This window comes from Emydura macquarii, unplaced genomic scaffold, assembly GCF_026122565.2.
Source record: "Emydura macquarii macquarii isolate MOO-44397 ecotype Brisbane River unplaced genomic scaffold, CSIRO-AGI_Emac_v2 contig_1390, whole genome shotgun sequence".
Lineage (NCBI taxonomy): Eukaryota > Metazoa > Chordata > Testudines > Chelidae > Emydura > Emydura macquarii.
Genome location: NW_027131527.1, coordinates 6271665 through 6298746, shown reverse-complemented (window position 1 = coordinate 6298746; position 27082 = coordinate 6271665). Strand labels below are relative to the sequence as shown.

General features: G+C 38.3%; 1 protein-coding gene across 1 annotated transcript in view; it reads right to left on the bottom strand.

Moving 5' to 3' along the window:
* Positions 1–3467: 3467 nt before the first annotated feature.
* Positions 3468–27082, bottom strand: part of BICC1 (BicC family RNA binding protein 1) — a 191516-nt gene continuing 167901 nt past the window's right edge. The window contains exons 11-21 of the mRNA XM_067552536.1: positions 25826–25984; positions 25247–25443; positions 24838–24979; positions 21180–21336; positions 19460–19625; positions 16998–17037; positions 16229–16383; positions 13386–13542; positions 9126–9286; positions 8189–8288; positions 3468–6306 (exon numbers count right to left, since the gene is read on the bottom strand). Coding sequence (XP_067408637.1) covers positions 6176–6306; positions 8189–8288; positions 9126–9286; positions 13386–13542; positions 16229–16383; positions 16998–17037; positions 19460–19625; positions 21180–21336; positions 24838–24979; positions 25247–25443; positions 25826–25984 — 1565 coding nt within the window. The 3' untranslated portion in view covers positions 3468–6175. The remainder of the gene's footprint in view (positions 6307–8188; positions 8289–9125; positions 9287–13385; positions 13543–16228; positions 16384–16997; positions 17038–19459; positions 19626–21179; positions 21337–24837; positions 24980–25246; positions 25444–25825; positions 25985–27082) is intronic.

Genomic DNA, 27082 nt, shown 5'->3' with positions numbered 1-27082 from the left:
GGCAGGAAGGGGATTTCAGGCGTTCAGCGGACTTTAGTGGGAGCTTACCCCTGGAACAGATTATTTATGTGCAGAGACATGCTCTGAGAATCATCAGTTGATATATCGAGGAAACTTTCATGTAGGTAATCTGTTATCCTTTGCACAAGGTTTCGGGGGAGGGCAGCCTTGTTCCTTCCTCCCTGGTAGGATACTTTGCCATGCCACGCTGCAATCAAGGGAGCTGGCATCATGGCGGAACACGGCGTAAGGGCCAGGCTGCTACTCCGCTGCGTGCAGCAAATCTTCCCTTTCCTCGTGCGTTACCCTCAGGAGACTGATATCGCTCATGGTCACCTAGGGAAGATGACGCATGTTTAAAATACTGGAGCTGTACAGCAGATACCCTGTACCTCTGTATTCCCCATTGTAGTGTCCTACCAAGCCACTTAAATTATTTTGATTTAGTTTCAGAAGAGACTATTAACCCCCCCGCTGTCCTCAGATCCCCTGTGGCCGCCTCATGACAAAACGGTCATCCAAATTAAACCATGTTGCCCAGGCACCCCTCTACTACAGGGCATTTGAAATTAGCTTTTTAAAGATCATTAATCCTCTCCATAGCACAGTAAAGTGCCCCTGGCTTACCGTCTTTGTAACGGCACAGCGAGCCGACCCTTCTGGGATGTTAGGAATGGAATGAGGGTCTGGGTTTGCCTTGTGCACTGCAAGGGGAATATTTTACACATTGTTGCAGTTGTTTCATTTTCTTTGTTCTGCTAACAATGACAACCTTGTGCATTTCTTTTCGTTCTGTAGACACCTCGGCCTTGGCCCAACCCTCTAGAAATGCTGCGGAAAGACTACCACAGATTAGAAAGAGGAAAAAAAAAATCAAGAGACGACATGTTTGGTGAGCTCATGAACACCTCCGCGGCAGCAGAGACAGACCTCAGAGCATGGCAACTGACCTTGTCCCAGAATATGGACATGGACAGGGAGAGTTGCAGAAAAATGCAGGAGCATGATCGCAGTACCACGCAGGAAATGCTGCAAATCATGCGTGACCAGGCAGACGTGCTTCGGTGACTTGTGGAGCTTCAGGAGGAGCGGAGGCCGGACAGAGTCCCGCTGCAGCCCCTCCATAACGCTCCTCCGCCTATGGTTTTGCTGCCCTGCCACCCCCAAGAGGTCTCAGAGGAGAATGACCAGGCTGTAGTACATGATGCACTCCACCCCAGTGGAGGCGAGGAGAAAGCAGCGGTGGCCCCACTGAGAGCTGGCCTGCAAGCAACCACACTACCCCATGAGACTGTGAATGAACACTTCCTCCCCCCCTCATGACTTGAATGTTCATCAATAAAAGTTTGCATCATTTCAACACGTTTCTTTATTAAATCGTATCTTGTTTTGGAGGGATTTGGTGCGTACTGATATCGATGGTGTGGGGGGGATGTTGAGAAAAGGCAAACAACATACAGGAACAGAAATCAGTCTTGCATCTCATTGCGGAACCAGGTTTTCAAAGCTTCCCTAATGCAAAGTGCTCCGCGGTTAGCTCTCAGAGTATTGCTGGCCTTTGGCAGCTCATAATTGGCGGCCAGTCTTTCTGCCTCCACAGCCCAACCCTAGGGGAACCTCTCCCCCTTCGCTTCACACACATTATGAAGAACACAGCAAGCAGATATCACTGACAGGAGGTTCTTTTCACTCATCTCCAGCCTAATGAGGAGACTTCTCCATCTGGCCTTTAAACGCCCAAATGCACATTCAACAACCACTCTGCAAGTGCTTAACCGGTTATTAAAACACTCCTTGTCGCTGTCAAGGTGCCCGGTGTACAGCTTCATTAGCCAAGGGAGCAAGGGGTAAGCAGGATCCCCCAGGATCACTATGGGCATTTCCACACCCCCGATGTGAATTTTGAAATTAGATGGCTTTAACCACAACTTTCATTTTTGAGGAAGACAAAAATGTTCATGACTGGATTTATACCATTCACTCTTGAGGTATGGATTTAACTATCTGGACAGTATAAAGTAAATGCATTCTACATTTTTGGAGTTCAAAGGATTCCAAGAGGACCTCTTTTGAAAATTTTCCGAGGGCTGTCTAACTTTTGTCCAGATTTCCCCAGCTTCATGATGGAGAAAATCAGAAAGGTGAAGTAGAACATTTATAGATGTTCTCAGCATCTTGTCCATGAGCTAGTTTTGAAGTTGATGCAATAAGGAATTCATACAGATTTTCCCTATAACTGTTTTGTATTTACACTGCATAAACGGATGGTAAAAATGTTCACAGAAAGAAGCTTTGACATATACAATGTGTTATGACCCAGGTCCTAGGTTGTTATTTCTTGAGCAGAGCGTGCTGGAAACGACTCCCCAAAGGAACCCCAAGTTCCATTATGTAGGAGCTTTTTCAAAAGTTTTACTCATTGAGAACATTAAGCATATACATGCACATATATACACAATGTATGTATCTCTTTCTACATACAAATATGTAATATGACCTCTTACACCTATTTAAAAAAGTACCACTAAGGAGTATTAATATAATAGCTGAAGGGTGTGACTTCACTATACTAAAACCATATCCAGGGGTCAAGGATTCCAAGCAATTCGATGAGGAAGAGAAGGTTAAATTAGTTCTGATGTATTGGGTAGAAAAGATTCTACACTAGCGACCCATCGAGGGCTGCTCTGTAGTTGAGTCCTAGGGGGCTGCGCATTCTGCAAAGGGTGTTGCTGGGATTGATACATAGATTATTAAAGCATATCTAAAATAACATAACCTGTTCTATTAATGCTGTTAGTGTATGCCTCAGGGCTAATTTCACCTAAAATAATTAACCAATTCAAAAGACAAGAGCAACCTTGGTCAGGACCGTACTGTTGTCAGTAATATGTTCAAGCCTCTCAAATCTGAGCCAGGGTTTAGATGCACCCTGTGTACTAACACATGGCAGAACAAGGCTATATTCCTCAGTCTTCAAACTAGAAAACTAGGGAGAGCATCCCAAATAAAGAATCCCCAATGTTTACTACACCCAAGTCCTGTCTCTTCTCCATTATCAGTGATAGTACTAGGACCATAATGCAGAAACAAATGAACAGTTGTGGTGACTAAGCCTAAAATTCTTGGTGCCCGAAATAAGTAAACTAAACTAAATACCTAGCTCTTGTAAACTAAGGGTCAGCCACCACAACCTGTTACTAAGAACTGAGTTAGATAATCCAACTCAATTCACAGTACAACTTGTCACGGCTGTCCTCAAAAGGGTTCAGAATGAAAAGCCAGAGGCAAACACTATTTATGATATAAAACTAATTCTGGAACAAACAGTAATGGCTAACAGGGTGGGAAAATACAGGAAAGAAATATATTTTCCGATATGGGGAGAATAGTTTTGGTGTTTTGTTAACATGCAACCACATCTGGATCTGGGTCTAAGTAAAAACCATTTAACTTACCAAGCAGAATACCAGGGGTTATATAAATTTATTTTTTTCCATGTAACAATTGATTAGTTTTGAAAAAATTCCCATTTTTAATATTTTTAATTCCACCTTTCATTTAAAAAAAATCACTAAAAGGACAACCCACAAAAAATACAATCTGTATCTGCTCTATATTTACAGATAACTGGTCACTATTAAGGCACAGATTTAAAACTAACATTTTAATCTAGCAAGTCAAATATTTTGTGCATAATACAACACTGACAACACTGTATATTGCATTGTCAAATTCCCTTCATGGAATTAAAAGAAGTGAGAAAAAATGTTTTCCAGTGTGTGTTTTTTGTGTGCAGCCCTACTGAAAAATAATGTTATTACTGGGAAATTCTTCACTTTGGTGTAGATGATATAAGCACTGCTCAGCAAAAGACCACATCAACTTAATATTGTTAGAATTTCAGCGTTCAAATATAATACTGTCAAAATGCATGTTGCCTATTATGAAAAGGAATGTGACGTGTGGAATTTTTGCTGAAGTAAAGTGTTTAAACTTTAAAAATTACACAAATTAAGTAGGTAAAGACTGCAGAAATGTCCAGGTGGAATTGCTAAAGATTTAATCTAATTTTAAAATATTATGTAAAACTAAACACACAAGTTCATACTGACTTTTAAAACTAGGTCTTGCAAACACCTAAGTGCTCAACTTTAAACAGGTGAGCAGCATCATGTCAATGGGACTACTCACAAGTATAAAAATAAGCAGAAGAGTAATTATTTCCAGGATCAGCGCTTTAGGCTTCCACAGTTGTTTTATAAAGTTGAGCATGCCTGCATTATACACACAAGTATCCAATATGTTCCTAGACTTTGGGCATTTGAATGCACAACTTTGTTGCTTACAACTATGTGCTTGCAAACTGCATTGTCCTGCAATATTAAACACTGGAAGAGTTAGCTGCTCTTTTATTTGCAGTTAAAGTTATTCTACTATAAACCATTAAGTGGATATGGCTGAACTCCATACTGAGCAGTTAATTTTTGCTAATTGCAACAGGTCATTTAATTACTGCTTCATCATCTATGTCCTCAAAGCAATTACCTCTTAAAAATTCCCTTTGTGTGCAAATTTCTCCATAAACTGATTTTTCCTCACCTTTAAAGAAAGATGTATCCACAGAAAGTGTCAAAACTATTTCTCATCCCATTTTTGCATAAAAACCAACTACTGTAAATGGTTATTCTAATGCCTTCTGTTAAGAGCACTTGAGAGTGGTTTATGTCCATCTTAAAAGGCTTGTACACTGAACATAAATAATACATTACAGTACAAGTCAGTCACAATATTTCCTAAGGGGAATGTTTTTCAACAAATTAGTTTGGAAACTTCATATTGCATTGCAGAAAAAGAGGCACTTTATGATTTCCTTCATTATATGAGAACCCTTCATTAATCCATACCAAGGCATTTGAAAAGACACAAATAGTATTGCCAGATTTTTTTGGACTTTCACAGTATGAGAATGCAATAGTTAGCTCTAGCCATTTGTAACATGGACTCTTCGTCGAATGCAACTTCTTTCAGAAATAGTTCATCTTGGAGTTTTAAAACACTTCCATAGCTGACAATCACACATCTGATGCTATTACAGCTATTTCATGTACGTTGCTTAATTGCTGCATGCATAGTCAGGTAAGTAATATGCTTCACATAATAAATGGCAACAGTGCTGTCTTGTCAAATTAGATTAGTTGTCTGTTTAATCAAACTGATGGCCCAGAGCTCTAGTTTGATGAATGCCTTTCATTTTCTACCATAAATCTTTAATAGATCTCAGTTTAAACTGATACATATTGTAGGTGTATAGAATCTAAAAAGAAAAGTTTGATATAAATAAATGTCCTTTAGTGGCAGTATACTAAAAATAGCCCTTTGCTTTGAGAGAACCATTAAAATCAGTTTTAGCATTACAGGAAGCAGTTAAATATGATCACTGCAAAGGGTTAATATTGCAAGGTCCATTTTAGTCTTTCGTTGCATCTGTTACAGTGAACTAGTTTCATTGTAAGCAGCTCTAGGCTGATTCATAAAAGGATAATAGGACTGGTCCACTTGCAAGTGGTTTGATTTTGGAACGTATCCTCACATATTTATGGGAAAAAATATCTGCATGAAGATTGATTCCTAGTACCATTATAGTGAGGAGATTTGACATGTATTGCAGGAATACCTGACAAAATTTGATTAGTGCCAATACAATATTTTATATGAAAGAGAAAAGTAATTCCCACAGGACAAGAAAACAGAACATGTAAAGTGCAGAAAGACCTCAATAATTATTTTAAGCAGTACCAGAAAATTCCATCTTGATAAAACCAAAAGTTATGCTCTCTGGCATCCCAGCTCTTCATTTTTCCTTCATTCAACAAAGTAAAAATTCAGTGCATACATTATATAGTTATAAGTAATAAAATACTAAACAAAGAACCCTATATTATTATTGCAAATGCTGTCCAATCTACATGAGTAAAACATAATCCACATTTGGTGTTCTGAAAAATGACAGACAAGTGTTCTCTCTTTTTTTGGCACAAGTACTTGTGCAGACAAAATGCTTTGGTCCTTGATACCCAAACTCCCAAAGTGCAGAGGGTGGCGTGCAGTGAAAGCTGTCCACAGGATTGGCAAGTCCATCTTTACAATTCTCTTTGTGAGCTGCAACTTAGTGCTACCAGCGACCACTGACACTAGCAATGTCCGAATGATACTGACGCGGCAGTCTTCCACTAGCTCCACCTTCTAGGAATGAGGCACGCACATTTGATGGATCAAATAGCTTTCTTCGGTTTTTATTCAGTTCTATGTGGAAAACAGCAAATTTGGATTTTAACATTAGGAGCTGATTCAGGAGCACAACTACGCTAAATAACGCAGTCTCATTATTACGTTAGATGTGTGCTATTACAAGTGGGGGACCACAGCTCCAGTTGGAAGCTGCAAAGGGAATTTAGAGAAGCAGACATTACCCAAGTTGGTAATCAGTCAGGACACCAAGAATGCCATGACATTTTATCAAGAATTATCGTACAGGCTAACCACAGGGAAATCACGGTAATAATTTGCTAAGATTCTGAATTCAATGATAGTGCCAAGCCAGTGCTTTGATGCAGAGGAGGGCCATATTTATTTCCAGGCAGGTGAAGTTTGAAAATAATCCTCTTATTTAAGGGGTTTCGAGGATTAAGCATAATGCCTCAAGATATAATATTTGCCAAAAGCATTAATACACAACTTCTCAACAAAAAGGCAAAACCAGCCAAAAAATGACCATGTGATCCTAGCTGGAGTGCTTAAAAATCCTGTTCAAAGCCTGCAAATTCTTTGCAAAAAGGAACGCATTGTGTGCGCATCCTATACTGAGCAGCACTGTGCACAATATTATATAAACTGATGTGACAGACCATGATGTATACTAACAATAAATAACTGAAGTTGGACAAGATTATTTCCCCAAAGCACATTCATTATTTTTTAACACATTAGTAATGTTTTTATAATAAGGACGTGCCACCTCCAATAAAACACAGGCGTAGGGGTCTACTGTTCAGATCTATGTACAAACTTCTCAGTAGAGTCATCACTCATACAGAGTCTCTTTTTCCAGTCTCTTGTTATAGTGAACAAAAACTCCATTACTGGTATAATTTTTGCTGCCAGTGATTCAGTCAGACTTTTGATGAATACTACTGTTCATCTGAATACATTATTCATTTACCCTCATAAGCCATAATTTGAAATGCATTCACAAGTGACATCAGCAATTTTTAAAAAATTCTGTCATGCTCCATGAAATATCAGAAGAAAAAACTTACAACCTTTGATATAAAAAGATTCACTGCCAAGGAGAACAGGAATCTCAAACATTATTTTATGTAAAATATTAAATGAAATCTTATGCCATTCAGTCCCTTGAACAAGTTCAAGTTAGTCATTGCTATCCTGTTGCGTATCTTCAGTAGTGGTACTTTGATTGCCCTTCATTGTAATAAGATAAAAGACATTTTAATTACCGCTGGTTGGAAAATAGTCTGACAAACCATTTTTTCACCGAAATGTGTCCATTTGTTGGAATTGAAACATTTTGCACAGATTGTTCAGTTCGGCTGAAGTTCCAATGGGCACTATACAAGCCTGTCAGGCAGGTTCCTATCGCATACCTGCCTGTTTGTCTGGCTTCCCAGCAGTCAGCCTGGGGAGCTGATATGGAGATAAGAGCATGGAAGTCCTAGCTCTCAATCTTGCAGCTGCTCAGCAGGCAGGGCTTCCAGGATCCCCAAATTCAGGAGAACGTGCCAAACGGATTGTCTTGGAGTCAGCGTCCCTAAACTCTAGTCCCTTTTGCAGAGAATTACGAACATTTTTTTTTAAATCCTTTGCAAAATGGAATTACCTTTCTCTCCCCAGCTCTAATTTTAATAGTGCAATACAACACTATGCAGCTGGAATCCCATTTGATGTATGGAAGCTATGCAGGTCTTACACAGTCTCAAAATGTCAAAACTGCCTTTTTATTATGAGGAGTGGCTGGTAAGATATGCTGTCTCTGGGCCAGATACAGTTGCTTTGAGCTGCTCTAATGACTATGCAAGCCAAAACAATTCAACTGACCAAGGGAAAAATTACAGTGTGTTTTTAAAATCACATATATAATATAAATGCTAAAAGTTTTTTCTTAATTCACCTGAAATTGCAAGCAGCATTTTCCGTCTGGCACCAAAAGTTGTAATTCCTAACTCTTTCAAATCTTGATCTGAGAGGGTAAGGAAGGTCTGAAGGTCAATCTATGAAAAAACAAAGCAAATTAAAAAGGGTAATTCACATAATGTACAAACCCACAATCATTAAGCAACCAGTTTCTTCCTGTACTGAGAATTATTCCCCACAAACTATTAACCATGAGTGTGGCACTGTGGTAGCCTCTAAAAACAAAGTTTCCATTAGCTTCTTCTACATTTATTCTACAAACCCATTCTATATGCCTATAAAACCAACAGTTACCAAATTCCAATCCTGGACAGTTAGTTAAAATTAAAATGAGAAAAAAATGAAGAACAAAGAGGAAATAGGTAACAGAAATGTCATATTTAAAATTAAAGGTATCATCTGTACAGAAGTATGTAAGATTGTGCTGATTAATGAAATTCCTTGCATACATAGTCATAATCTTATTTTCCCAAATTACTGTAAATGTAAATGGGAATCTCAGATCGAATCACCTATCTTTATAGAAGGAAAGTTGATTTTCAATCATAATTAATTTTAACAACAATAAACCACAACAGAACGTGTGCAAGCAGACCATTGGTGGATGCCCCCTTTGAGTGAATTCAAGGACATGGCCTTTCACAACACACCTGGCATCTGCACAAATATCCTTATTAACAAACACTGTGCTGAAGTTCACTGCTATTAATGTCAAAACAAGTTAGTGGAAACCTGTTTAATTAGTTCTACCCACTCAGAATGGTCATTTCTAAATTCAAGGAATGAACAGCTTTGACAGAATAGTCAGTGAAAATACTGCAGCTAGGAGAGACTAAGTGATTTCATTCAGGAGCTAAACTAACAATGTTGTAAAACACACAACAAAAACTTTGATGCCTCTTAAAAAGACTGACCTCTTGTTGCTGGAATACATCAGTGTATTTGCCCAAACCAAGTTTACTGAACAGCTCTGGGAGATCAGACCCCTTAAACAAACTGTTCAAGTTACAGCCATTGCTTCCTGTCAGCGAGGAAATGCAATCCATGTAATTACTGCTGCTGAGATAATGTTCCGCTGAAAGGCAAAAAGGATGCACACTTGACGTTTCAATCACTTGAAACAGCATGTTTAAATTAAATATTTTAATCACCAAAAGACCTCAAGTGCTATTGTTTAGTGGAATATTCCATTCAGCTGTTTAATAGAACAGCAATCTGCAGAAACCAGCTGAATTTCAAATGAACTTTTTGTTAATGAAACTCTTGTGGTTGTTTTCAGAATACACCCTATTATTACTGATCTCGGGCATGCAGAAGAATGAAGAGGACACAGGAACTTATTTTAAAGCAACAGGCTGCACCTTAATTAACTTCAATGGGGCTGAGGCTCAGAGTTTAATATATATATATAAAGGATAACAGAGAATCAGCTCTCTAGTCTCCCCCTCCCACCACCTATCCAAAGGAGAAGACAACTGCAACATGTGCCTCCTCCCTGCCTCCTCAGCCCCTACACAAAAGTAGGGAGCTCCTTTAGGTTTGGTTGGGGATGGAATTCTGTGGCTTCTTCTGCTAAAGTGGCAGCAAGGAAGCCATGTAATCTAGCAACTACTAGATCTACTACTAGATCTATTTGGGTTATCTGAATAAATATTACATCCCCCAAAACTACATTAAAATCCATGAAAGCTGTGAAGTCAAGCACTCAAAAGTTAGTAAATACCAGATTTAAGGTTGTGCAACCTTAATTTCACCCCCTTTGTGTACATGAATTATGATAGTCTTGTCATGATAATATATTATTTTTTCCACAGGACTCCTGCCTCATTCAGTGCACAGGACAGTCAGCTTTTCAATGTTTTCTTTTTCATCATTCAGTGTGTGGCCCCTTCGTGTGCAGTTATTTACTGGATACCATCCAAACCCTGCACTGAATGCAGAATTATTAATTTCTACTGGGGATTTTATATGATGATTTCATCATAGCATCTTAGTGCTTTACAGACATTAACCCATGAGATGAGGTGATTATATCAACCTCATTTAGACAAGAAACTGAGGTGATTAACGCCAAAAGTGTCAACTAATTTTAGGTGCCCAATTTGAGAAACCTAGTGGCTGATTTTTCAGCACACTTAGCATTTTTATATTACTTTGTGTCCAAATCACGGCTCCTATCAATTTTAACTGCAGCTGTGAGTGCTCAGCACTTCTGCAAACCAGAGACCCAGGTGTCTCAAACTGGATATCTAGAAAATGAGCAAGATAAAATGGCCACCTGTAGGTAATTGGACAAACCATGTAAACCAGAGTTTTCACATTGTCACACTGTCTCTCTCATTTTCTGGCTATCCAATTTGAGACACCCGGGGTCTGATTTGCAAATGTGCTGAGCACTCACAGCCACAACTAAAGTTGATTGGAGCTGTGTTCTGAATATATAAAGTGTTATAAAAATTACATCACGAGGAACTATACTGACCGTCCATATAGGTCATCTGCAGAGTTAAGAGCTTTAGATCCACAGAACAGTCCTCTGCCATTTGAGCTGATAAGAGTAACAGGAAGCAGCAGAAGGCTGTTGTCTTCTACTCAGGCCTCCTACTAGAGGGTGATGAGACACATTGGCAGGAGCTTTCACAGCTATTTGCTAGACATCAAAGGAACGATGAGACTCAAGAATCCCGTGTTCAATTCTAGGTTCTGTATGGTAATGCTTAACCTTTCCAGACTACTGTATCCCTTTCAGGAGTCTGATTTGTCTTGCATACCCCCAAGTTTCACTTCACTTAAAAACTACCTGCTTAAAAATCAGACATAAAAATACAAACATGTCATAGCACACTAATACTGAAAAATTGCTCATTTCCCCCATATAATTATAAAATAAATCAACTGGAATATATTGTACTTACATTTCACTGTATAGTATGTAGAGCAACATAGACAAGTCACTGTCTGTATGAGATTTTAGTTTGTACTGACTTCACTAGTCCTTTTTAAGTAGCCTTTTGTAAAATTAGGCAAATATTTAGATGAGTTGATGTATCCGCTGGAAGACCTCTGCCTACCCCCAGGGGTACACATACTTGGGCTGAGAACCACTGCTACAGGGAATACTTCAGTAGTTATAAATCCTTCTGCCCAGGCCCTGAAGTACCTCCCTGGTTCTCTTTTGCTCTTACTTCTTTATCTACCGCTACCTCCATACCCTGCTCCTGTCCTTGCCCCGCACTACCCAGTTCTTGCTCCTGTTTCCGCTTGCTGCTTCTATTCCCTAACCCCCACCAACTTGGCTCCTGCCTCTTTCCACAGCTCCTGAGGCAGACACCTGGCATAGAAAATTTCAGCATGAACAGTTTAAATTTGTCAAAGTTATAAGCAATTGAAATCCAGGTCCATTAGTACCTGCGTTGCCTGTAACAAAGATGCTGATCCACATGATACACACCCTAGCACACTGTGGGATAGCTCACAGGTGAAGTGTGCAATCACATCTCCTGGCATTACCATGATTATTTTTATATGCAGTTAATTTTACTGAGCTGTTATTTCCAGAGGCCATTGTGAGGAGACGGGGATGAAAAGACTCTCTCAGCCAGACCATGCCTCTTGAGGACTTACCCGGCTATAAAAAGAATGCTTTATCTATCAGTGATTTGTTCCCCCTATTATCTACTGAACTGTGAATATATTCTGGAGAAGATAAGTTGGAATCTTAGAAAATGTTACTAGATGTGCCCAAGTTTTTGAGGGAGGAGATTTGTACCAAGTGTCAAAACTCTTAAACACTATTAGTAAAAGTGAAGAATTAGAATTACAATTTCAAGATTGTAGAATTTCAGCATGATCCAGTACACACAGTCATTGTACCATTTTCATCACCTATTGACCATAAAAGGCTGATCAGTCAGGTGTGGGGAAGACAGATAATTTTTTAATCAAAACAAGAAGATCTGCATTCTCCCCGATGTTCCAGGCTCAGAGAAAGAAGCTACTGCTTCTATGGACTGAGTAACTTTCAGATTTTAAGGCTTCGGTCTTATTTCATTTGAAAGTTTAAGAAAGGATTAAAAATGCATTTATTTTATCATTTTGGTTAAGCTAGGGCTTCCTTGTGTAAACAACTGACTTTAGGACACTAGGTGAGCTTGCTATTGAAGATAAACTTTTACTACATTCACTGTAGAAATACTATACGCAGTAATTCATTGCTGCATTAAATACCATATGAATGATTATGAATATGCCAGGAAATAGCAACATCTCCTTCTGGTTAAACCATTTTCTCTAAAAACGTGAAATTCTCACTGAATAGATTTATCAAATAAACTGGGATTTAAGGCCCTTTTAGCACTGATTAATGAAAAACATAATATAAAAATAATTAAAACAAAGAACAGCAGAATATTTCTGTCCTCATTCCCCCTCCCCCCAACAGCAGTGAAACTACTTATAATTCAAAATCTCCCATTCTTCATTTTCTTGTTCTACCTCCCCCACTCCCAACCCCCCAAAAACTCAATCTATTCATAGAAGACTGAGGCCAGTTTCAAACTGCTTCCGGATGTAAAAAAAATTTATCGACAACTTGTTTAAAATCTTTTTAAAAAAATCTTTCATAATTGTAATATTTACAGGCTGGATCCAGGGAAACTGATGACCAAAGTAATCTGCCTGTCCCTGCCAAATGTACTGGAGGCCCTACTTAAAAATCATGATGATATAACTATGCCTTAAAATTCATCACAGGATGGCAGTTAGAAGTCATAACTTTCAGCAGGTAGCCACCCTCAGATTCAACTAGTGTTTTGCAGTATCTGGATAATACAGCAGAATCATGAGAGTCCAACGATAAGCTCTTATAAACTCTGTTTTCAGCAAACTTTCACAGAAAAGTAAAAAACCCTAAGATAACAGGGAGTTAAAAAAATAGCTGCACTATGTTACTTACCTTAAACATTTTATGTTTGAACAATTTTTTTTAACTTTATGTGGTATTACATATGTTTTTATTTACTTTGTACTTCTTCAAAAATAAAAGATCTTTAACATAATAAAGTATTTTTACTTCCTTAAGCAATTCAGGATCCCAGGGTTAAAGCAAAATTTAACCCCCCCAAAATTCCATGATTATATTCTCTGATGAAATGCATTGACAAGAAATTACTTACTTGATTTGTTTTGTTTCCGCTTGGGGCTGCCAATTGATGACACAAATTCACTGTGAGCTGAGGGACCAATACCATTACGATCTCTCCAGTTATCAGATTCGCTACCACTTCCCAAATGCTCCCGACTGTTGGAACGGGAGAGAGACATTGATGAACCCTGCAAGAGATCACAAGGAAAATTACTGCAGAAACAGAAGTGTTACATTGTGATTTGACAATTTGTTTCTCGGAAGCAGTCCTTTAAAAACATGACAGCTTTTCAATAATTTTAAATATACTGCCTGCAGTTAAATATGACCCAACTAATTGTTATATTTTATGCATTTTAGATAGAACTGCTGTGTTTGTAATAACTTTAAGCAGAAGTCACTATTTTAAAAACAAGCTTCGTATCAAAATGCTCTGTATTCTTACCTTTTTGTTACAAAAATTATTCTATGGCCTCTTCCCTCTTATGTTATTGCTTCCTCTCACGCAGCTATCTACCTAGCATCTCTAAGTAACATACAAGTAGCCCAGATTACCTCAGAACCAATGACAGTCTATACATGAAATTTGATTGTCTACATTAAAAAGTCAGAAATTACCAACATTAACCAGACAGTAGAATCTGAGATGCAGCAGTTAATTCTTGTTTCAATATCTGGAATTGGATGGGATAAGGGCTGGTAAAGGTTGACTTTTTTGTGTTTGTTTTGTTTTACAGCAGCCACAGTATACATGGGGTGAATACATGAATGGGGTGAAGCCTGACTAGGGAAAAGGATACATTTCCACAAAGCTCCATATGAAACCTTCTTTCTTGACTTTATTTTTATAGAGATTCTCAGACATTAAAGAGTGTGATGAGAGAAATAGTTAATTGGAACTGTAGATGAGAACAACAGGACCAAAGCAAAGAGTAGAAGTGACCGGGAATTATGTTTTACCATTGTGCAATCTCACTCCTATACGCCTTCTAAACTAGCACTATTATGCTTATTCCCACCAACTTCACCAACCCTTTCTAACGAACAGTACAAAGGATCAATGGAGTTTAACAGAGCTGCTCCTTGCTACATATTTTAAATGACACAGGATAACTGCTATCACTGAAAAGAAAAGCAGAAATATTTTCCAGTTGGACAAATTAGGTTGGTGGATAGTGTGGCAAATATTGAGTGAAAGAAAGAAGGGACAGAATTCAAGTCTGTTTTAAAAGAAAAAGGAGACTATCTACAATACATCTGACCAAGGTGGTAAATACAAGTTGTGATACAATAAAATGTGAGCTAGTGATGCTGGAAAATAACACACTGAGTAAAGTATCACAGAGAGAAACACATGTGCCCAATGAGCTTGGTTTGCAAATGAACTTCCCAAATGTTAGCGCTGGATATCAAGACAATTGCTATTTACTGAAGAGCAGTGCTTCAGCATATCCCTCCCGGGCCACATCAAGAATGAAAATGTAAGAGGTGAAGTGACCAGCATTGCTTTCTGATATGAATAACAAAGTCTTGAAAACTGCCAAATGGAAGGAGGAAATATATTACAAGAGAGCCGGGGTTTTTATTTTCCCCAGATGTTTGCATAACAGCACATACCAAATGGGGAACTGGAGTTACTGAAAAAATAAGTTTAGCAGTAGAAAGAGCTGAGGATGTGGTTTGTGCCTGGTCAGGCTCCAACTGACTAAGGCACAAAACCTTTTTATTCTGGAATAATGTGTCTACTAATAAACTTGTAGAAACAGTGCGTGTATAACAGTTTGGAGAAAATGTGAAACAGCTTAACAAATATAGAAAGACAAATCAGTCTGATAGTTGAGACGTAATGTTAGCAGTATACTTTATCAGAAAATTGGCATTGAGTTTTGCTTTCTTTTTTTCTTCTTCTTGTGTTTCTGGTTTACATATACAATACTGCAAAGCTACCACAGGGAGCTGAAAGGCATATGTCAACTTTATGCATGCCAAAGGGAAAGCTCCAAGCCACTCCTTTATTGTGGTTTAATATTTGTACCGCACCCAAAGAATAGGAAGGTGCCTTACAGGTCAGTCAAGGTCCCAGCCCAAAGAGCCCACCTACCTAGAATTTAGACAACATGAATGAGGGTGGAAATGAAGAGGTAGACTGTGGTGGGGCTGGACAGGATTACAACTGCATAATGCAGTGAAAAACAAATTTCAGAATTACTACAAATAATGGAGTTTAAGCAGAGGACAAGGCCTTTTCTGTGCAGCCCCTGACTTTAGGCCTCCCATTAAGCCCTCTGTGAAGTTTACAGCTGCTGCTTTCCAGCAGAATCCCTCAGGGATGAGGTGCCACTCTCCTTGCACAGGAGTGAATCCGAATGCAGCAGCTCCCATGGACAAAAGGGAGTGCAAACTGCAACCCCTGCATTCACAAATGTCACTCTGTACTGACCTGCAGTGAGCTATGTTACAGTTTACCTTCATACTAAAAGGGTTGTTTTTCTTTTTCTTTTGAAACATAACCGCTAACCTGGGCTAGATTTCAATCAGTGGTCTAAAGAAACTGTACCCCTTTAGTAATGCGTTGAACCATCCCATCCCAACATCTTGTGTTGTTCTTAGTTTGTTTAACAAGAGCAATTGTCGGGAACTTTTTTTAAAAACTGAAGTAAGATTAAAAATTAAGTATCCATTACTCCATGGATCGACTGGATATATCCTGGATGCCCAGATACAAGGAGCTCTTTGCTAGAAAAGATCATGCAGTATCCTGCAGTTAAGAATTCATTTACAAGATTGCCTTGTACAAACACAGACATTTAAGTTTAAAAAATGTCTTTGCAATTTACTGAAAACATATATAAAATGTTCTGTAATTTTACATACTTCATATGTAGTTGTCATAGATGGCTTGTAAGATACATGATTAGCTCTTCTTAGTTCCTTGATGGTTTCTGCAGGCATAGATTTGGAGAACCCTAGGCCACTCCATGTATTTGTTGGAGTTCTCACTTCTGTTACAACAGGCTTCTTTAACATAGCTTAAAAATACAAAGAAAAATACCTCTCTTTATAAGCATTAACCCCAGTACAATGACAGATAAATGCATCTTTCAGGCCATCTACTGATGTTCTGTGCACAAACAGATCTCATTAACCCACAGAACAGTACATCATCAACAGGGCCTGGTTCCCACCCTTTCTTAAGCCACTGAGAGATAGGAGTAAGTCCAGTGAAGCTAAAGAGTAGTAAACACTGTGTGGAAGTTAAAAGAATCAGGACCATGATGTTCAGATAAAAAAGCAACGATTTTCCAAAAGTGACAAATGACTGAAATGTCATTGCCCCTGTTAAAATTAGTTTGATACTAATTCTGCCCCAAGCTTATTTCAAGTGCCAAAACATTTCAGATTTAGTGTCACTAGCAGTCTATATACTACCATGTAACTTCTGTGTTTGTGCTGATAAAATTCCATAAACTGATATCAAAATATCCCCAAAATACATTGACATAAATACAGTGTTCATTGTACTTATCAACTTTTCATTATTGCTAAAATCATATTAAAACTACAAAGCTGAACCTTAGAAAAATTATTTTACCAGTGTACTGACAAACAGATACATGTTAGAAGTCACTGTTTCCCCACATACCTTTGGTTGCTAATAGTTTCTTCTGTTCATAGTCAAATGCCTAAAAATTAAAGAGACACAGAAAATGTCTTAATTGATGCTCTAACTAAATGTCATTTCAGCATACAGCTCTTTCTAAAAACAAAGGTTTTGATCACGGTCCATGAATTCATCTAGGAGGAATGTTAAGTACTGCACAACAATGTGACAGTAGTCCAATGAAATCCTGATATACGCAAAACATTCATTCAAAACTAGCTAATTAGGACTGTAAATTATTCTCTCTCTCATGTGAGTAAAGTTGTAGCAGTATGTGAAGTCCACACAGGTAGTGTTTTTACAAGGCATTATTTGAGACAGCTTTTTCTTCCTGAATTGTCTGTTGACTCAGTATTTAAAATCATTAGAGGAAACAAGTCCAACTACCATAGGAAAACAGATAATTACAGAATTATGCTAAGTAGTATTTTTCTGAACACACAGTTCTCTGGACTATACTCCTGGCAGATTAGATTTTTCTCCATCTACATTTTAAATTCTCTTATTCAGGAAAAATATCTCGATGTAATACAAAAAAACATGCTCGTATATTGCTCATCATAATGAAAGTAATGAAAATGTGTACAATTTTTGGATGTCCATTCCTTAGTAAATTATAACTTGTTCCTTCAATTACAGATGAGCAAATCTGTTCACATAAATATACATGACAAAAAGGCATTATTTTGCTGAATCCGATTAGTATAAGGGATATCTGGTGTTGCAAAAGCCTTTGGAATGATCTGAAGGTATTTTTTCCCCTTGGAAGACTAGTACTTTAGTCCTGGTAAAGGAGAATACTTTGAATCAGGGATTCAGGGAACCAGGGATTGACTATTTTCCACAGAGGCCTATATAAAAGGCTCCTCTATAGAGGGAAATTAACTAACTATAATGGTATAATTATATTGCTAACTTTATGACAGTATAACCCTCGTGTGGACACACATATTTTGGTATAAGAGAGCTGTTTTTCCACTTTGCCTCATACCATTTTCAAAGTGACATAAATTAAACTGGAATAAGAGTCTCCACACAGGGAGTTACACTGGCATAACGATAGCTGTATAATTATACCAATACAGCTCTGCTGGTGAATGACTCAGGCCTAGGCCTCAGGAATTTGGCAGCAGTCGATGGGAGTGACACAAGCAATGCAGAGTAGATTGCGTAACTCTCATCGATTTCGTAACTTCCCTTTAGCACGCCGTCTTCCCTGCACTGCGCTTTTAAGGAGGTGGTTTAATTGAATCGACTTCCAGATCAATTGATTGATCTTCACTTCCACTCAATCGATCTGGAGAGATCGATCAGACAGTGGCGAATTTGCCACCGTCAGTGTGTACATATCCCCAGTGTATACAAACTCTAAACTACAGGCAGGACTTCACTAACAGATGTAAAGAGAAGAATGCATGTTGACATGTCTTATGAAAAGTCACAAGTAGCATTTCTATGCACAACATGTTTCTTCTCAAAGCCGTGACATTTTTACACACACACACACACACACACACACACACACACACACACACACTTTAACTATCAGGATAGTTAATTATTGGAACAGATTATTTTGGGACATTGTAGAATCTGGAAGTTTTTAAAGTTAGACAAGCATCTGAAGAGATAGTATAAGTATACTTAATCCTGCCTCAGCAAGGGGAAATGGACTAGATGACCTCTTGATGTCTCTTTCAGACCTATATTTCTATGAAATTAAGTTTATTCTCTGCTTATATTTGTATTATATGTATTCCTTACTTTCATCAGAATTTTGAGAAGAATATTCAGGAGATTTTTTGTTTGAATAGCAGTTTTTGTTGGTCTCCAATACTTCTTCGGAATGCAAATACAAGAACGTGATTGGATACACATTCAATTAGACAGGACAGTTCTATAAGTCACAACTGTATTTGATTGCCTACCTGGGAAGGCTGCATAACTCTATCCATCAAATCATGTCACAAAATACTTAAAAATCCACACAGAGTCAAAAAAGCCTAGAAACCTCAAAAAGAAAGTCTGAAAAACACTGTATTTTATATACATACTGTTTCTTCCAATTATCAGGCAATACCTCTTGTAATCAACTGGTAACCGGATTAAGCCTAAAAGAACTGAGGGAAGGGTTGGAAAGAAAGAAGATAGCTACACAATTTTTGCACCTTCTCACATTCCTAGTTGTAGTTAAATTTGTCTTCAATCTAACTTCAGATGTAAGCTCATATTTATGCTTTGCATTACCAGTCTGAAAATGTAACAGGTTGTGGGAGGAAATGTTGCTTCCAAATGAGAAGTGGATAACACTGTTTGATGCTTTTGTCTACAGTCCAAATATTGACAGAGTCTTGTAGCCAGCCAAACCAACCACTCACATTATTTGCATTGGGCACTTATCAATTTAACAATGCACTAGACTTGGGTGTATTGAGTAATAGTACCTGCATATTTACATATGATGATTGTGGAGCAAGGCGCACTCTTTCAGAATTCTGTTGGGCAGCTGCTGCCCTCTCTGCTGCTCGTTCACTCCCAGGAGCTTTTTTGTCGGCAACAGGACTTTCAGAAGCAGGCATCTCAGTATCGGAAAGCAATCTCTCTGTGGTGCTGGCAAAGTAAAGGCAGTTGTTCTTCAGAATTATCTGTAATGGCTTCAATCACTATTCTTTGTTTTAAACAGTGAACATTCAGTACAACGAATAAACAAACAACTCTCTCTAGAAAGTTGGCAGTAAATTTTAAGAAAAACCAGTACACAAACATTACAATTTTTGCAACATTTCCTAATGTGTCAATTATCCTTTTCAGATACATGCATTGCTTCATTAGCTAAAGATAATGCGTTTTCAGGCTCACTTCTTAATTCTCCTTGGCTATATGTTTTTCTGGGATTTCATTAATACTTTCCCCAGTAGATTCCATTTTTCTCTAATTCAGATCTTTTTGTTGGTCTAGTTTACTCTCAGTAGAATGAAAATTGAACTTAGAAATCCCTTGAATTGCTAAAAAAAAAAAAAAAAAAAGTTTCAAGTGTAGCCTTAGAAAATGCCCCAAGTTCCCCCTTCTCCCCAAACTGAACAGCCTTGCACTCCTATGGTCAATAAAGTGAAATGTAATGGGAACCAATGCAAGGGAAAACCACCTCATTGTAACTTCAGTCCCACTTACAAAAGCATCTAGTTAGTACCATCAACTTTTCTTTAGAAGTCTCAACTATAAGACTCCTGCTTACTTCTCAGGAACAGAAGAGCAATTGTAGTTTAGATTTCTAAAAAAATGCCTAATAAGGAAAGTACCCCAGATGGAATAATAAAAAAGGAATATTTATACTTAACATTAATAAGTCTAAATACGTGAATTTGGTCAGCAGAAATTGCCTAGGAAGTTCCAAAGCTGTGTAGCTAGAGTGAGATATATGTGCTGAGACTACTGGGTGGAGGCAACTATCATTGTTATCAATCAAAATAAATAAGGTATCTGAGCAATATAAAATTTAGGCCAAATAAAAGTATTATTTCCTAACAGTGAGGTCTATTGTGACTAGTTTCTAAAGAAAAGTGGTGAAAGACCCATTTAAGTAATTTAAAAGTAGAATGGACAAAACACTAAACAATACACACGTACTAAGGAATATACCTGCATTGGAAAAATGATTCAAATGGTCTTTTCCATTGCTAATGATCTATTTTTAAAGTTTGTCTTTATTTAAGCATTTGAAAATGTAAATATTCCCAGAGCATTATTTTTCATTAAGAAAACAAATCTCAAGCACTGTATTTATCACAGCAAATGAAAGTCAGCTATGAAAATCTACAAAAAGGAGAAGATTATACAGATATATGAACAAAAGCTCCTCAGAGAAGCCAGCCTTGGAAAAAGCTAAAACTTCTGATGGGCAGATGAAGAGGAAGGAATCCTTAGATGTCAAAAAATGTTTACAATATTAACAATTTAAAGAGAAATTTAAAAATTAAAAAAACTTATAATATATATATATATAAATAGTAGTAGTTTATTAAATTAAATATGGTTAAAAATTAGTCTGATTTAAACCAATTCTCCAATATTCATCAATGACTGAACCACCCATCCCATCCCCAGAGAACATGCTAAATATTATAATCCATCACTAAATTCTATGATTCATGGATTGTAACATACTGTAAGTGAGAGTTTTTGGTGCCTTGCAATAATTCTACTGTTTGCCTCTTAGTACAGGATTGTTTGGAAGAACTCATCATCTGCTTCAGATCACTGGCATTTGCTGAGTGTGATGGACTTCTTGGCATGCCCACCTCTACAAAAGCATCATTGCAGCCTACAGGACCAAGAAAAAAGAGCTGTAAAATAAAACCCTTTCATATACTAATATCATTATTGTACAGTATATTTAGAAAATCAGCAGCCAATATTTTGCATAGAATTAAAACTATTTCACATATAAAGAGCATGTAAGGATGTACTAACATTCTCAAAGTTAGAAAGCACACATCTATGCTTCATATATGCATAAAGAATTAGGAGCATACATTCACATAGTATATGTACTATAAATTAAAGAATATCATTTCAAATTATGTGGGATTTAGCCATGTCACATCAAATAATGTCAAAACTAAAAACCGAAGGTTGAAAGTGACTAGTGATTTTGGATTACTTCAGTTTCTGGAGCCAGTCTGAAATACCTTAAGGGGAATGATTTTCAGAAGCTGGATACTCAGCACTTAGTGGCTGTGAAAAAAGCTAATGCGGTCCTAGGATGCATTAGGTGACGTATTTCCAGTAGAGATAGGGAGGTGTTAGTACCATTATACAAAGCGCTGGCAAGACCTCATCTGGAATATTGTGTGAAATTCTGGTCTCCCATGTTTAAGAAAGATGAATTCAAACGGGAACAGATGCAGTGAAGGGCTAGTAGGATGATCCATGGAATGGAAAACCTGCCTTATGAGAGGAGACTTAAAGAGCTTGCCTTGTTTAGTCTAACCAAAAGAAGGGTGAGGGGAGATATGACTGATCTCTATAAATACATCAGAGGGATTAAATACCAGAGAGGGAGAGGAATTATTTAAATTCAGCACCAATGTGGCACAAGAACTAATGGATACAAACTGCCCATCAAGAAGTTTAGATTTGAAATTAGACATAGGTTTCGAACCATCAGAGGAGTGAACTTCTGGAATAGCCTTTCAAGGGGATCAGTGGGGGCAAAAAACCTAGCTGGCTTCAAAACTGAGCTTGATAAATTTATGGAGGGGATGGTATGATAAGACAGCCTAATGTGGCAATTAACTAATCTTTGACTACTAGTGGTAAATATGCCAATGGCCTATGGTGGGTTCTGAGTTACTACAGAGAATTCTTTCTTGGGTGTCTGGCTTGTGAGAGTCTTGCCCACATGCTGATCACCATATTTGGGGTTGGGAAGGAATGTTGCCCCAGAGCATGTTGGCAGAGGCCCTACTGGTTTTTCACTTTCCTCTTGAGCATGGGGCATGGGTAACTTGCTGGTGTACTCTGTACCTTGAAGTCTTTAAACCATGATCTGGGGACTTCAATAACTCAGTCATAGGTTAGGGATCTATTACAGGAGGGAGTGGTTGAGATTCTGTGGCCTGCGTTATGCAAGAGGTCAGACTAGATGTGATCATCATATTGGTCCCTTCTGATCCTAAAGTCTATGAATCTAACAATCTGGAACCTTTTAAAGTATTTTGAACTGGGCAATCAAAAATTGAGGCACCCAAAAATCATAAGCGACTTTTGGCCCAAATGTCAAGTTGAAAATTTCTCCATTAGAAATCAATATCGCTTTTGCACTAAACAACAATTAAACACACAAATATCTTGGGTTTAAATTCTGATACTCAAATATTTTTCTTCTTCATTGGTGTATATAAATTTTATTAAGTCATTATTAGGATGACCATGAATCTAACAAAAGAGAACAGACTAGCTCTGTGTGAATTCAGTATTCACTAGAGAGAAATGTAGCCTGTCTGCACAATCTTGTTTCTGTTTGATAAATACCAGGTTTTTTTAAAGAGTGGATTTTGTAAAGATGGAAAGTTTACTATATTAATTTATAAGAGCTAAAGAACTAAAGTTAATTAAATTAATTAATTAAAACATTGAAACAGAAACATAGGACCAGACAGGATCTCTTGGGTCATCGAGTCCAGTCCCCCGTGCTATCACAAGTAACTCTACCCTATAATCCTTAAGAATTTATCAATCTTCATTTTATCACTAGTTAGGTTGTTTGCCCCCACTACTCCCACTGGAATTCTGTTCCAGAACCTCACTCCACTGATAGTTAGAAATGTTTTAATTTCCTGACTAAGTTTATTCACAGCCATATTTGTTCTTGTGCCAATATTTTTGTGTCAGTGTGGACTAGCCCACAGGCCTCCTGCTGGAGGCCTCAGGGTCCTGCCACACCCTGTCCCAGAAAGGAGCAGAAGAGAAGTCCTCCAAGTGGTCTAGAGTCGTTGCAGGGAAGCAGCCAATGAGAAAGGCTGTAGGAAGCAGCCAAGCAAGGCCCAGCAGATTCACATAAAAGGAGCTGCAGGGTCACAGTCAGTCAGTTGCTGCCTGCAGCTGGAGGAGTGAGAACTGTGTTCCTGGATGGCTGCTAGGACTAAGCCCAAGACAGTTGCTGACAGGGACCAGGGCAGGAAGAAGGAGCAGCAAGACCACGGACAGCTCAGTTGCTGACAGGGACCAGGGGAGCAAGAGGGAACTCCTGGCTGGCTGTGGGACTAATTAAGGACTGATCCCAGAAAGGGTGGCAGGAACACAGTGTCTCCAGGGAGAAAGCCCAGGACTACTTAAAGACTGAGCCTCAGAAGGGTTACAGAGATACCAACAGAGGGGTACTGGGATAGGCCCCTGTTGGACTTTATACCCTGGAAGGGGTTTGTCTGTTTCATGTACAGACTGTGAGAGAGACTCAACCAGAGAGCTGAGTCACTGAAAACTTGCCTGGGAAACTACCAACAGAGATCATCACAAATTGAGAGCACAGAAACACGCACTCGGCCAGGGGGTGTTCACGAGAGGTAGGTGCCACCCCATTACAATTTTCCTTTAGCTTAAATACCTCTTCTCCCTTCCTAATGTTTATCCCCTTGATGTATTTAGAAAGGGCAGTCATATCCCCTGTCAGCCTTTGTTTTGCTAGGCTTAACAAGACAAGCTCTTTTAGTCTTCTCTCTTAAGGTAGGCTCTCCATTCCCAGTAGCCCTGCACCTGTTCCAGTCTGAACTCATCCTTCCTTAACATGCTTGACCAGAATTGTAAACAGTGTTTCAGAGGTGGTTTCACCAGACCCCACCCCCCCGACAACGCTCCATGGTTTTCATGTCCCTTAGGCCTAGTCTACACTACAGTTTTAGTACTGGTAGAACTCTGCAGGTTAAGGGGGTAAGTTTATATTGCTATAGTTATACCAGTACAACCCCAAGTATGGATGCATTTATACTATTACAAATGTGCTTATATCAGTATAGTTTACTCTCCTTTTCACGTGGGAATAAACTATCTATGGAGTAAGCCAATTTATACCAGTCTAGCTGTATTCACACTAGATGTTTTGTACTGCTTTAACCACTGGCATAGTTAGTTATGCAATCATTACGTGCAAACAATACATAATCCATTGGACAACATGCATGTAAGGAGGGGACATGCTTTCCTCTAATATGGCCGAGAATAAAATGCTGACACAAAAATTGATGTAAACCTTTCATGATTTGTCTGTAAAATGCGCACACACTGTCACCAACCAGAAGAATATGGGTCAAATGCCAAAAGTTACCTTCTGCTGTATTTGACTTGGTGCTCACTTGTTCCGAGGTGCTATGACTATTTGTCTGCCTTGATGGATCACTGTGATTTGTACTCAACACGTTTTCTCCTAGTGATGAGGCAGATAGTGCAGCATACTTGATATTTGATGTCTGAAATTATTACAAAAAGATGTTTAAATAAATCTTGGTTTCTGAGCTCCTTTTCTCCCCAGGCAGGCAGGCAGAAGATTCATATGTGGATCTAGGTGGGGCAATCTGGCTTAATGTTTTTCAAGTTACATTTTATAAGCGTCTTTATTAAAATTTGAAATAAATACAGTCATGACAGCTGAAAGCAATTAGATTCTTTTTTTCTTAAGAATTTTTCAGAAGAAGCTCATTACAAACAGAAATTATCTTGTCCAGACTGCCACTTACCTTTACATGACCGTTTAAAGAAGTGGAGCCTTTTTTGTTTTCTGACTGTATGCCATTGACATGAACATCAATGGGAGTCAAGCCAGGAGGGGGAGATGGAGTGTTCTGACTATAATTAGGCACTCCAGATAGTAGAATACTAGTTAAAGCAGCCTGGGCAGTCGATGGTATCATCAGATGTGGTATAGCAGAAAAACCTGTAACAAAAATTAAGTCATCTTCTGGTTCACTGACAAGTTCAGTACATCAGGCTGAATAAAAGCTGAATTTTATATAAAAACCATGGAATTATAATTATGTTAAAAACAAACAAACCCATTTAATGCACTATCCAACACCTTAATTTCTGGTCAATACTTTTCCATTTTAAAAAAACTACAAAGTTGGATGTGCCATTATAAAAACACAATTATGTTAGTCTAAAAATTTTCAAGTTTGGATATTTATGCAGTTCCTAGAAAATACAACAAAGAATTCTTTTTTTCTATGAGATTTTGAAGAATGAATGGTCTGTCTTTCTTGGTTTTCATTCTAATAACAAATTAAGAACTAATTTCATTTTATTTAACTTATACTGACCTGTGGCACTTGTGTTGGCAAGAGATGTTGCCCATAACGTAGGGCTGGGTGTGCCTGAACTTGGGCTCTGTAAAGGACTAACTGAACTATTAAGGGCATTCAAGAGAGAGTTTGGAGCAGTAGAGGTGTTGACAGATAAGGCAGTAGGACCTAGGAGACCTGTCAAAACAATTATATACATTATGCATATGTGTATACAGGAATTATAAAGAACATTTTAAAAGTTTATAATACATGTTAGTATTGAATTTTAAAATATTTTTAAAAAATTACAGTGCTATTTCTGCTGAGGGACAGCACACTTGAATTAGGACAGGGATTTTCAAAGTGTGCACGCGGGAAGGGGGTAAGGGGTGTCACCGAAAACCAGTGGCTGTTAGAACCTGCAGGAGTGAGCTAAACAAAAGGAAGGTGAATAGCTGCTCCTTTTATCTAACTGGCTCCCACCACCGCAGTACTTGAGTGCCTCTGACAACTGCTGCTTATACAGTCACCAAACACAGCTTCTCACTCTTCCCTTTCATATCTCTCCACTGTTTCTGGGAAGCATTGCTTAAAGGTGGTGAGGCGGTAACAGCTACTTCACAGCCCTCCTTCTCTCAGCCAGCTCTTCACTTTGTTTGAGATGTGCCTTCAATAGCGCACAGGGTGGTGCAAATGTGGAAGAGGAAAGGTGAAAGGAAGCAGCATATCCTCACCTAGCAATACCATGCTGCCTCCATGCTGCAGCAAATCTCACCTAAAAACCCCCAACCCCACCAAACATCCACCACTCATCCAAAAAATACCATACATTTGTAAAGCACTGGTACCATGGGTGAGAAGCATGGTATAAAAATATAGACAGATGGCACAAGCCAAGACTTCAGCTTTACCCAGACACAGGCATGGATTCTGGGATGTAACCATAAAGGATTGCATGATTGTGAGTCAGAAGAAAATATGGCTTGTTTGACCCCTTCTCTGTCAGTGATGGTCTTGGCTTAAGTTTTATACTGACAGGCAAGTGCCAGTAGCATATGAATAAAGAAACAGTTGTTTGCGGTGATGTAGTCGTGTTGATCCCAGGATATTAGAGAGACAAGGTGGGTGAGGTAATATCTTTTATTGGACCAAGAGAAGTTGGTAAAATAAAAGATACTACCTCATTCATCCTGTCTCTCTGAAGAAACAGAGTCATTCAATATTTAGTTACTGCAGACAGAAACAAACATTTCTGCTACCTAAGGCTAATCTTTAAGTCATTGTTAAATGGTA